This window comes from Grampus griseus (genome assembly GCF_964374135.1).
Source record: "Grampus griseus genome assembly, chromosome: 9".
Taxonomy (NCBI): Eukaryota; Metazoa; Chordata; class Mammalia; order Artiodactyla; family Delphinidae; genus Grampus; species Grampus griseus.
This window is the reverse complement of record NC_139003.1, coordinates 40,953,956-40,967,380: the sequence shown is the minus strand read 5'-3', so window position 1 is coordinate 40,967,380 and position 13,425 is coordinate 40,953,956. Positions and strand designations below refer to the sequence as shown.

Sequence of the window (13,425 nt, the reverse complement as noted above, 5' to 3'; positions counted from 1 at the left end):
AATAGTAGAATTCTATCAATTAGCATTGAGAGGCTAAGGAACTTAACATTGACAATATAGAAAAGAAAACGGCAAGGGAATTTATAACAAATATAATAATGAGGCGTATGATGTTTTGACTCTACATTATAGATGGCTTTGAAATTCAGAAAGTTGAAGGTTTATTTTATGGAGTTAGTCTCTTGAAATCCATACTTTTTGGCCAAGAATCCCCCCTTTAACTTATCTTTATTAGGTTGGAGGACTAAATTTTTGGAAACTAATCTTACAGTAAAAACTTTCTAATTTAGACTGAACTAAGATTATTCCAACAGGGTGTCATTCTTCTTCACTGGGCAGCAGGAATGACAGACTAAAGCATCCCCCTTTCTATCTTGACCCAGAAGTCAATATGACTTTAAATATTTGGATGTTACCATTTTACTCTAATGATACAACTTCTCCAATTGAATTTTTCTTATATTTGTAATCTTTAATTCACATTCAGAATCATTTTAAATTATCACATGTACTTAAGCAGCTTTTATAATTTAAAAGATACTTTTGACATGCGGTCTCTTCATTATTAATAGACTGTTAAGAATGATTTGTTTAAAAATATTTCTTATGTGAATATTTTCATGCTAGACAGAAAGCATGATTTTATTGGGAAGAAAATATCAGTCCCTCAAACTTCCAACTAGTAAGAGCAACATAGTCTCAATTTTTAGGCACTTAGTTTTTGTTCTGTCAACTTATGCTTCATGTATTTTAAAGCTATGCTATTAGGTGCATAAATATTTAAGATTATTATATCTTCTTGATGAATTGTTAACAATTTCTCTCTGGTAGTCATCTTTATCTTAAGGTCTACTTTGTCTGTTATTAATAGAGTCACATCAGCTTTCTTATGATTAATGTTGGTATGGTATATCTTTTTCCATTCTTTTTTTTTCCCCCCCGGCCGTGCCATGTAGCATGCGGGCTCTTAGTTCCCTGACCAGGGAACCCATGCCCCCTGCAGTGGAAGCGCACAGCCCTAACCACTGGACTGCCAGGGAATTTTCTCTTTTTCCATTCTTTATTCTCAACCTGTCCATATATGTCAAATTAGTGTATCAGAAGCATATTTTATGGTCATATTTTGTTAGTTTAACAATTTTTTGTCTTTTCATTAGAGTGTTTAGTACATTTATATTTAATGCAATACTAATATGGTTGGGTTTAGTCTACCACAAAGCAAGCATACTTGTAGCCTACAGGCAAATCTGGCTCTTGGCCTGTTTGTTTTTTTTAAGTTACTTTTGTCACAATTAATGAACTGATATTGATATATTAGTAACAAAAGTTCAGCAGCCTGTTTTTGTAACTAAAGTTTTTGACACAATCATGACCATTTATGTATTGTCTGTGGCTGCTTTCATGCTACAATGGCAGATTGAATAGTTGTGACAGAGACTGTATGGTCTGCAAAGTCTAAAATATTAATTGTCTGGGCCATTACACGAAAAGTTAACAGACCCTGGTCCTACTATTTTGTTCTTTATTTTTTATTTGTCTCATCTGTTCTTTGTCATTTGTTTTTCCTTCCTTGACTACTTCTAATTGAGTATGTTGGTAATCATTTTTATCTTTTCTGTTGGCTTTTTAGCTATACCTCCCTGTATTCTTTTTCAGTTATTGCTAAGGATTACAATATGCATCCTTAGCCTATTACTATTACTACAGTCTATATTGAAAAACAATTATTCCTCTTCATGTACCTTATAACAGTTAGAACCTTGCAACAGTATAATTCTATTTGCCCACCCCATTATGTTTTAATTCTACCATTATTATAAACCCCAATGCACTGTTATTTTTTAATCAATTTTAAAAGAAATTTTAAAAATATATTTTAAAGAATTGTCATTTATACTTATTGGTTCTTATGTTCTTCATTCCATCTTGTAGAGCTAGGCTTCCATCTAGGATTATTGCCTTCTCAGGAAGAAGTTTTTTTTTGTTTGTTTTTTAATTTTTTGTAATATACTTCTGCTGGAAATGAATTCTCTAACTTTTGTTTATCCAAAGATGTCTCTCTTTACATTGTCTTAATTTCTGAAGGATATTCTTCTTGGATATAGACTGCTAGGTTGGCAGGTTTTTTCTTTCAGCCACCCCTTTAAAGATGACATTTTATTGTTTTCTGGCTTTGATTGTTTCTGATAAGAAGTCAGCCATCATTCTTATCTTTTCTGCTTTTATTTTTATTTTTTTATATTGTCGGCCTCGCTGCTCGGCTTGCAGGATCTTAGTTTCCTGATCAGGGATCAAACCCGGGCCCCCAGCAGTGAAAGTGCCAAGTCCTAACCACTGGACCGCTGGGGAATTCCCCTTTTCTGCTGTTAATATTTTTAAGTATTTTGATTTGTGACAGTTTGACCCTAATCTGCCTAGGTGTGGTTTTCTTTGTCATACTGGGTTATTTCTTTATCATACTAAGTTTCAATGACCTTTACGGAGCTGTAGTTCATGTGTTTCATATGTTTTGGCAAATTCTCAGCCATTATCTTGTCAAGTATTTCTTCTGCACTGTTTTCTTTTCTTTCTAGGACTCCAGTTAAATGTATGTTGGACTCTTGACTATGTTCCTACAGGTCTATGGCACTCTTTTTGTTTTTAATTTTCCTTTGTGTTTCATTTTGGATCATTTCTATTTACGAGTCTTTGAGTTCATCTATCTTTTTTTCTAATGTACTCCAGTTTCCTGTAAAGCCCATCCAATGAATCAATTTCAACATTTTTTGTTGTTGTAAAATTTCTATTTGGATCTTTTTTAGAGCTTCTGTTTCTCTGTCGAAATTCTCCCTCTTCTCACCCATTTTTGTCCATGTTTTCCTCTAAATTCTTTAACAAATTATAAATGTCTCTGTCTTGTAATTCTAACATCTAGATCATCTGTGGATCTGCTATTGACAGGGTTTGTTTTGTTTTCTTTTGATTAAAGGCCACCTTTTCCTCCTTTTTCATGTCTTGTAAAACTTTTAAACCGTAGGCTAGATGTGATGTGATGTGATGTTATGTTGTTATGTTATGTTATGTTATAAAAGAACAGTAGAGACTGAAGTAGGTGGTAATAACACCCTCTTGTCTCTCAGTATAATCAGAAGTTGAGCTGAGATAGTGCTTTAGTTAGTTGGGTTCAACTCTTGTTTCAAATGCCTTGAGAGTGAAGTTAGGTGCCTCCTTTCAGTAGAACTTTGAGATCTAAATTCTGAAAGTCTACAAGATTTCTTTTTGCTTTCCAGATCTGCCTCTGACTTGTGGCATTAGCATTTACTCAGCAAAATTCTGGGGAGTGGGGGAGATTGGCAGTTAGGGTGGGCTAGCTCTGACCCTTGGCTCTTTTGAGATGCTCATCTAGGTAGACAGTCTTCATTTAGCTGTTAAAGACTTCACTGGTTTTTTCTTTTCCCTGCAAAATTCATTGCCAGCATGCTTCTCTGTCAGTTCTTGCTCCCAGGGAATAAAGTGGTCACTCCTGATTTGGCTCACCCAGGAAGGGTACATTCCTTACTGGAATTTGGTCCATTAAATTTTTTTTGCTTGCACAACTCTTAGATAGCTTTAAGGAAAATAAGATATTCTTAGCTTATCCATTGTTTTCTTGCTGTTGCAGTAGAAATGGTGGTCTTTTGTGACCTTTCACATCCTAAGTGGAAGTGGAGCTCTGAACATGTAATGGAAGTCGAACTCCTTTCTGTGTATCGCCCTAACCAAGCACGCTGTGTAGATTTAATGGACAGAATTTAGATATACTTTGGTGTGTGTCTCTGTAGCTAGCAAATCAGCCATGGTTGGGAGTGAAGAGTCATTACATCATGACAGTAATTGCATCTGGTGTGGATTTAGGGCATTCCAGACCATCTTCATATTCAACTTAAATGTCTTTGTCAGATAGATTTCAACATAGGCTTTCACTACTAGGTCTATGTTAGTGACTTTCTACCCTCTCTGTAATGCAGACTTGTGTTTGATATGGGGTCCTTAGTTTTAGAAATCTGCCTGGAAGTAAAATGGTACAAACATTTGATGAAAATTATTGTTGATTAGCTCTATATTATATACATTATAGAGCAACTTTATTTTTCTCTATGTATAACCTACTAGGTAATTATTGCTCAGATAACTTTTGTTCTTTGGCGGTAAATTTATATGTGTGTATATGTATGTGTGGATGTATATGTAGATGATATGGCATGTATCAGTACTTCATTACTTTCTGTGGCTGAGTATTATTGCATTATGTTATACACTACACTTTGTCCACTCATCTGTTGATGGACATTTGGTCTGTTTCTTTTTTGGCTATTGTGAATAACGCTGCTGTAAATTTGGGCGTACTTATACCTGTTTGAATACCTGTTTTCAGTCTTTGGGGGTATATATCTAGGAGAGGAATTGTGTGGTTATATGTTAATTCTGTTTAACTTTTTGAGGAGCCACCAAACTGTTTCTCATAGTTCCTGAACCGTTTGACATTCCTATCAGTAATGTCGGTTCCAGTGTCCCCACGTCCTTGCTAAAGCTTGTTATTTTCCGTATTTTTGATTATAGCCTTCATAATGGGTATGAAGTGGCACCTCACTGTGGTTTTGATTTGCATTTCCCTAATGACTAATTTTTGGGTTTGGAGGGTTTTTTTCTTTTGGCTTATACAACAGAAGTTTATTTTTTCACAGTTCTGGAGGCTAGAAGTCTAAGATCAGGGCACTGGGAGGGTTGAGTTTTTTCTAAACCCTCTCTCTTTAGCTTGTAGATAGCTGTATTATGTGTCTTCACATGGTCTTTCTCTGTATGTGTGTCCAAATCTTCTCTTTCTATGAGGACACAAGTTACATTGGATTAGGGCCCATCCTAATGAACTAAATTAACCTTAATTACTTCTTTAAAGACCCTATCTCCAAATACAGTCACATTTTGTGGTATGGGGAGTTAGAACTTCAACATGTGAATTTGGTTAGGGATGGGGAGGGGACACAATTTAGTCATAGCATGGTTTAAGCTATAGCATGAGTTTTGGGATTATCAATGTTGGAAACATACTTGTATCTAAGGAATAAGGAAAGCTTTATAGATACAGAATGATTCAACTTTAAAACAAGCAATAAAAAAATCTGCTTTCAATAACTTATTGTTGGTTTTGTAATTTAGCTTATGTTTATTTTGGTTCAAAGCAATGTGCTTCCAATAAAAGAATCAGATTCCTTTTTACTCATTCCTCAGTAAATGGTTCTGGACACAATGGCAACTTGAGATTTCCGTTAAAATCTTCGTCCTTATCCTCAGCTTCATCATTATTGTCACCATCGTCATCAAGCTAACAATTATTACCTAACGACTATTGATGTTGAACATCTTTTCATGTGTTTGTTGGCTATTAGTATATTGTCTTTGAAGAAATGTCTATTGCCAATTTTTAAGTTGGATTGTTTGGAATGTTTTAATTGAGTTGTCTTTTTATTTTTGAGTTATAAGAGTTCTTAATGTATTCTAGATACTAAACCATTATTAGGTACATGATTTGCAGATATTTTCTCCTGTTTTGTACATTGTCTTTTCACTTTCTTATGCTTTGATACACAGAAGTTTAAAATTCTTTATTGTAATAAATAATACGTAACATGAGATCTACCCTCAACAAATTTTTAAGTGTACAATATTATTAACTATAAGCACAATGTTGTGCAGCAGATCTCTAGAATTTTTTCATCTTGGATGAATGAAATTCTATACCCATTGAATAGCAACTCCCTTTTCCCCCACTCCTACCAGTCCCTGGCATCCACCACTCTACTTTCTGCTTCTGTTGAGTTGGCTACTCTTGATACCTCATACAAATGGAATCATGTAGTATTTGTCCTTTTGTGACTGACTTATTTCAGTTAGCATAACGTCCTCAAGGTTCATCTGTGCTGTAACACCTGACAGGATTTCCTCCTTTTTTATGGCTGAATAATACTCTATTGTTTGTATGTACTACATCCCCCCACGTCCCCCGGCTGCCTTCTTTTTTTTCAATAGGAGTATTTGGGTACTATTCGACAAAACAAACAATGTTCTTTAAGCAAACATTTATTGAATGTCTGGATATGATTTGGCAATAGGATATGGAAACAAACATGAGAAGGACACGATAATTGACCTCAAGGATCTGCTGTGAGGAGGTGTGGGGCTGTGGGTTAGGACACATAAGAAAATATACACTGAGAGTCTCAAGGCCTAAAAGGCAGACTTTGGGCTCTGAGAAGAACAGGATCTGGATGGCCTAGAGTAGTTTCATATACAGAAGTGGGGAGAAAGGAGGCTATACCACATTTTCTTTGTCTGTTCAGCTGCTGATGGGCATTTAGATTGTTTCCACCTCTTGGCTGTTATGAAGAATGCTACAATGAACATGGGAGTGCAAATATCCCTTTAAGAGCCTGATTTTGATTCTTTTGGATAAATTCCCAGAAGTGGGGTTGATTGATTATATGGTAATTCTATTTTTAATTTTTTGAGGAACCTCCATACTGAAAAGTTTTTCATTTTGATGAAGTTTAATTTATCTGTTTTTTCTTTTGTTGCTCATGGTTTGGTATTATATTTGAGAAGGCATTGCCAAATTCATGATCATTGAAGATTTACTCCTCTGTTTTTCTTCTAAGAGTTATATGGTTTTAGCTCTCACATTTAGGTCATTGATCCATTTTGAGTTAATTTTTGTATGTGGTATGAGGAAGGGATCCAACTTTACTCTTTTGCATGTGGCTATCCAGTTTCCCCAGCACCATTTGTTGAAAATATTGCTCTTTCCTCATTGAATGGTTTTGGTACCCTTGTTGAAAATCAATCTGGCATATATGTATGGGTTTATTTCTGGACTCTCAATTCTATTCCTGTGGTCTATATGTCTATCCTTATGCCAGTACCATACTGTTCTGATTACTGTAGCTTTGGATTGGTTTGAAATTGGGAAGTATGATTCTTTCAACTTTGTTTTTCTTTTTCAAGATTGTTTTGGTTATTTGGGGCCTCTTGCAATTCCATATGAATTTGAGGATCAACGTTTCCATTCTGCGGTTCACTATTCTTTATTGCTGAATAATATTATATTGTATTAATATGCCAGTTGGTTTATCCCACCTTCTATCAAGTATATTCTGTTGATAGGGAATGGATAAACACATGTATTCTCTTCTTAAATCTGTGTTTTCTTTATCACATTACTTGGGACTTAGGGTTCTGCCTTAAGCAGGCTCTACATTGAATGAATTTATTCTTCAAAAGCATTTGTTGCTAAGGAACCAGTGGCTTTTGGGCCACCTATTTTATATTCCAGCTTTAGAAAATACTGTGTTTTCAAGATATAATATTCTCTATTCATGATTTATACATGTTTTGTCAAGAAAAACTGTTTTACAAATAATTTACTCTCTTTCTTCACAGGTACCCTTTCTATCTCCTTTGGAAGGTCATATTTACTTAAAAATAAAGTGTCAAGTGAATTCAAGTGTTGAAGAAAGAGGTTTTCTAGTAAGTAACATCACTGGATCTATATTTTCTTTTTTGCATTTTGTGAAGCATAGGCTTGGTTTCCAATAGGAATGAAAGTCTGTGTGACTACGTGATAAATTGGTTCGGATTTGTTGCATGTCCACTATATGCTAATCATTGTGCTGGTGTTAGAATATAATAGGCCACAGAAAATAATCCCTGCACTCAGGAACTTTTAGTGTAATAGGAAGAAATACAAGTGAACAGTTAAGTACAGTACAGTACTATAATGGGAGAAAGCATAGAGTGCATGGGTGTAAATTGGTGGGACACCAGGTCTTAGGTATGAGTGGGAAGGCTTAAAGAAAGGTATTGGAAATAACTTGTAAATTGCTAGCTGAACAAGTTAGCCAGAGGGAGAGAAGAGGGAGATGTGCTCCAGATGAAGGGAAAAGCATTACTGTGGCCTGGAGGGCCCTTCCCTCTCTCACCCCCACCAGAGAAAAAGATGACACACTTAGATAGTGGCAGGTATTTCAGGGTAGCTAGAGCTTAGATTCTGAGTGTGTGTGTGGAGGAGGGGTAGTGAGAGGAGTGATTGGGGAGGAAGGTGGGGTTAGGGGAAATGGAGCCAAGTGTTAGAGGGCCTTTTAAAGACTTCCGACTTTATCCTGAAGTCGGTTGGGTACTCTTGTAGGATTTTAAGCAGAGGATTAACATCAAATTGGGGGGTTTAGGGAAGTCGTTCTGACTAACGTGTGGAAGTGGACTGGGGAGTGGCAGAACTGAAGAAGATTAGTGAAGAAACTGAGTTACTGCATGAGAGAGGGGATGGGGGCTGGCAGTCAGGGTGGAGAGAAGGACCCACCATGGATAGATGAAGGAGGAAGAAGTGCAGACCCTAGTGGTTTGGCTGTAGGGGTGGAGAAGCAGAAGTAAGGATGTCACCCAGATCCCTGCCTTGCACAGCTTGTTGGGTGGCAGTGATTATACTGAGATAAGGGGCCCTGGGTGGGGAGCAAGTGTCCATGTTGGGGGTGGAAACCATTTTTCCCCCAAATTTTATTGTGGTAAATTGCAAGCATACAGCAATGTTGATAGAATTTTACAATGAACGCCCGTATAGCCAGCATCTAGATTTTGCCTTTAACATTTTTTACTGTCCTTGCTGTATCATGTATCTACAACCTAGCTATCCTTCTAGCCAGTCCTGAAAATATCATATTTTGGGGGGAAGAATTTCAAAGTATATTGTGGACATTAGTATGTTCCCGTGAATCTTCAGTGTACATCCCCTGAGTTCTGACACAGGCATACATCTATGTAATCCAAATTTCTATTAAGATAGAAAATATTACCCCAGAAAGTTCCCTCATGCCCCTTGTCAGTCAGTCCCCACCCAAGGTAGGAAGTTTTAATGAGTTAAGTTTTAAATAACTTGAATTTTAGATGCATACAGACGCGTTTCACAGTTTGAGTTTGGAGCTCAAGATGATGGACATTTTAGATGAGGTGAAGGTTTGGAAATCTGCAGCAGAGAGATAGTAATGGAAGCTCACGTGGCATTGAATAGCCAGGAGAACACTAACATTTAAGCCACAGACCTAGGAAGAGAAGCTCTCAAGGGAGACTACAGGGAGGGCAATGGAGAACTTAGTATCATGGTTGCCAGGGGAAGAGAGTCTGCAAGAGGGAGTGGTCAAATTAGATAAGGATCTATTAGACACTGTTGGACTTATTAATGAAGTGGTCATTCTAGGCTTGTTGAGAGCAGGAGCTAGATTGCAAATGGTTATAAAGGGAGTGGAGGGTGAAGAATGGAAGTGCAACAACTCTGAAACAAGGTTTGGCTGCAGAGGGGTAAAGAGAGTGTGATACCTGCAGAAGTATGTAGGGTGAAAGAAGGATTTTGTTGACATTTTAAGATTGGAGAGATTTGAGCATCTTTTAATTCAAATGGGTAGCTTCTAATAGGGCCAAAGAGGGCAAAGATAGAGGCAATGGGGAACCTGCACTTTAAGGAATAACACATGGAACAAGGTCATGAGAGTGAGAACAAATAAGACCCAAGCCACGGTTCATGATCTTGTACAGAATTATACTTTTTATATATACTTGTACAGAATTATACTTTTTCCATCCTCAGAGGAGGAAAGTATGTGTGTAGAATACACAGAAGATTGTGGGTGTGGTATCAGAAGTAGAGAAAATCTAATAGCTTTGATTTTCTTTGTGAAGCAAGAATTTGAGCTATACAAAAGATATCACAAGTCAATTTGCAGTTGCTGACAAAGGGCACAGAAAGAAGAGCTAGATTGTACAGAAAGTCCAAGCGGCCAAGGTGACTGTAAATCATACTTCGTAGCTTTTTTCACATGTAAATCCAGCAGGTGGCACTAGATATTCTTGGAAAAGTGTCTATAAATTTCGGACTTGAAAGCAGTGTTTACTTACTGACCTTTTCCTTTAATGTAAATATTTCCATATTTTACTCTAGATACCTTTCGCCCCTGATATACTCTTATGACATTCATTTGCCTAAAATGTCTGACCTACTTAATGTTTGAGCAGGGCTCTTAACTACTTTAGAGTTAGATCTTTTCAGGTTTACTCTACCTTGAATCCTATAGGCCATTCTTATCACATCCACACTTACAGAAATGTGGTAAAAAACAATTACTCAGGACTCCCCCAAATAACTTCTGTCCCCTGTCTAAGCAATGCCTTTTAATTACTTCTAACCTCTATAAAAAGTAGAGGTAGTAATTGAAGTGGTTCAGTTGCTTGGTTCAGTTTTCCTTCCTGATGTGCCAGGGACAGCTGGAAGGAAGGAGACTACCAACCAGAGAAACTTGCTAAGTGATTCTAAAATGGTACTAGTCTAACTCTGCCAAGACTGATGAGCAGCAAGAAAAGTACATTCTGGTTTAGCTAGAAGGTTCCAGTTCTGCTTTGTGACCGTGTATTGTCATCTACTTTCCTTGGCCTTCAGTTTCCCCAGCTATAAAAATGAAAAAGCTATCCTCTTGTTATTTTTCCCTGATTATAGTAGGGGTAATGATAACTTGTATTATTTTTATCCATCAAATTTTTCCTTTTCTATTACCTTTATGATGTAAAAGGTGAACGTAAACACAAAAGGGAGCTGGTGAGTCATTTGTACTAACTTTGTGCTTGAGATTGAAATAACAAGATTCCTGGCCTTGATACAGAGTAGAATAAAAATAAACTTAAGTACTTTATAAAAGAGAGAAAAGAAAAAAAATCATGCAAGTAGATTTTGAAGTATGAAATATGTCAACATACTGAGGTTTAATGTATAGAAAACATTTAATTGATCCTCAAGTTTCTAAAGTCAGTATTTCATTGACTTTTCCAGACCATATTTGAAGATGTTAGTGGTTTTGGTGCATGGCATCGAAGATGGTGTGTTCTTTCTGGAAACTGTATCTCTTATTGGACTTATCCAGATGATGAGAAACGAAAGGTAATATTAATATTGATGGTCAGTGGTGAAAGCCCTAACTGACTTTCAGGGAATATTTCATGCAAGTGTTCCCCGTGGCCCCCATCAACCACCCAAATGCCCTGTTAAAAATATTTACTAAGCCATTAAAAATGTTCTTGTTGAAAGACTAGTGAGTGTGTGTGTGTGCATGTGTGTAAAAATTTTATATCTTATCCATTCCCTGTGATTTGACCACTCTTGAAATACCTTAAGGAATATATTTTTTTTTTATGGAATGTTTCATAATATTTTTTAATTGATACTTTTAGTCAGAAATATTTTCAATTCACTTTTGTATTTTATTAACAGTTGATTTACCTAACTCTGAGATAAAACAGAAAGGAAAAACCACCATAGGAATATAGTAGTTTTGGTTTTGTTTCTAAAATTTGATAATAGAATTTTATGGATACATTACATCTTGTTTTTAAAGAATTTAATGTTATTGCCCAAGTGTGGTAATTTATTATCCAAAAACTGGAAAATAGAAATAAGCAGAAATATAAAGTAAAATCATCTATAACAGAGATAACTACTATTCACATTTTGCTGTGTATCCTTCTAAATTTTTAAAATGTATATGTAATAATAGTTATATATCCATTTATGAATCTTTTTTAAACAGAAAGTATCATGTTTTTTTATAGCTTAATTTTTACTTGATAATATCCTGATATCTTTCCACATCAATAAAAATACATCTGTGGGCTTCCCTGGTGGCGCAGTGGTTGAGAGTCCGCCTGCCGATGCAGGGGACACGGGTTCGTGCCCCAGTCCGGGAAGATCCCACATGCCGCGGAGCGGCTGGGCCCATGAGCCATGGCCGCTGAGCCTGCGCGTCCGGAGCCTGTGCTCCGCAACGGGAGAGGCCACAACAGTGAGAGGCCCGCGTACCGCTAAAAAAAAAAAAAAAAAAAAAAAAAAAAATACATCTGTGATATTGCGTTAGATAGCTATATGTATTACACTGTAGCTATATAAAATTTTATTTTAAAGTTTATTGTGAAATATTTAGAACCTTGAAATAGACAAAAAAAAAAAAAAAAACCAAGTAATTTCCATCAACCTCTGTGTTACCAGTCCAGTTAAATCTCCTCATGTAATTTTCTCTCCCTCAGAGATAACCCCATCCTGAAACTATTTTGTTCCTATGTATTTCTTTAAATTTTTATTATATATTATATATAGGCTGTATATTATTGCAATTGCATATTTTGAAGCATTATACAAATAGATCATACTGTATATACTGTTCTGCAACTTGCATGTTTTAAGTCAACATGATTTGTGACATTGGTCTAGGCTGGTGTGTGTAGCTCTAGTTTGTAGAGCTCTAGCCATCTTTCTCTGTACTAAAGTATTCCATTGTAAGAATGTATCACAATTAATTTATCCACTTCTCCTATTTATGGGCACTTAGATTATTTCTAAATTGTTGCTATTATAAACAGCTCTGCTATAACTTAGCTACATGGATCAGAGCTCTTTCTTGAGTTTGTATCTAGTAGCAGAATTGCTGGTTTGTAGGGTTTCGCACATCTTCAATTTAGCTAGATGTTGTCCAGTTATTCTTGAAATTGGTTGTACAATGTTCCGCTCCCACCAGGATTATATGAGAGTTCTCAGTATTCCACATCCCACCAACACTTGATATGTCAGCCTTTTAAACTCTTGTTAGTGTGATAGGTGTGAAAGATTATTTCACTGTGTTTTTATTTTGGTTTTCCTTGATTGAACATTAAGAGTAAGCATCTTTTCTTATGTGTTTTGGCCATTTATTTCTGTAGTCTTTTGCTTGGCATATGTTTTATTTATCTTTATAATATCTTTTCATAAACAGAAATTTTTAATGCTATGATAAATCTGTCAGTTTATTGCTTTATTGTTTGCTTTTTTGAGTCTTAGTTAAGAAAATCATCTATATAGTCATAAAGATATTCTCCTATACCTCCTTATAACTTCTGAAAGTTATAAAGATTTATATTTCATATTTAATTTACCTGGAATTGATTTTTTTCCCCCAATCTGGAAACCCAACTGTGCCAGCCCCATTGGATGGTCCATTCTTTCCACACTGATCCACATGCTGTTTCTGACATGTATCAAGATATCATTATATGTGTAGGTCTATATTTAGGCTTTCTATTCTGTTTCCTTTGGTATGTATCTCTCAGTCTCAATTACCATAGCTTTAAAATAAATCTTAATGTCTGGTAAGGTAAGTCTCCTAACTTGTGTTTTTATTCAATAATGTATTATTTATTCTTGGTCCTTCATTTTACACACACACACACACACACACACACACACACACGGAAATATGTGTACCTGTATATTTAACTTTTTATAATTGAAAATGTTCAAGTGTTCACAAAACAGAGAGAAATAGTATATTGAACTCCTAGCTTCAACAATTA

At 35.9% G+C, this 13,425-nt stretch overlaps 1 protein-coding gene across 3 annotated transcripts in view; it reads left to right on the top strand.

Annotated features, from left to right (window-relative positions):
- Nucleotides 1-13,425, top strand: part of ANLN (anillin, actin binding protein) — a gene marked incomplete at its 5' end in the record, with an annotated part of 53,794 nt that overhangs the window by 35,868 nt on the left and 4,501 nt on the right. For all 3 annotated transcript variants that reach the window (XM_082661443.1, XM_082661442.1, XM_082661441.1), the window contains 2 exons: nt 7,453-7,539; nt 10,880-10,987. In XM_082661443.1, coding sequence (XP_082517569.1) covers nt 7,453-7,539; nt 10,880-10,987 — 195 coding nt within the window. The remainder of the gene's footprint in view (nt 1-7,452; nt 7,540-10,879; nt 10,988-13,425) is intronic.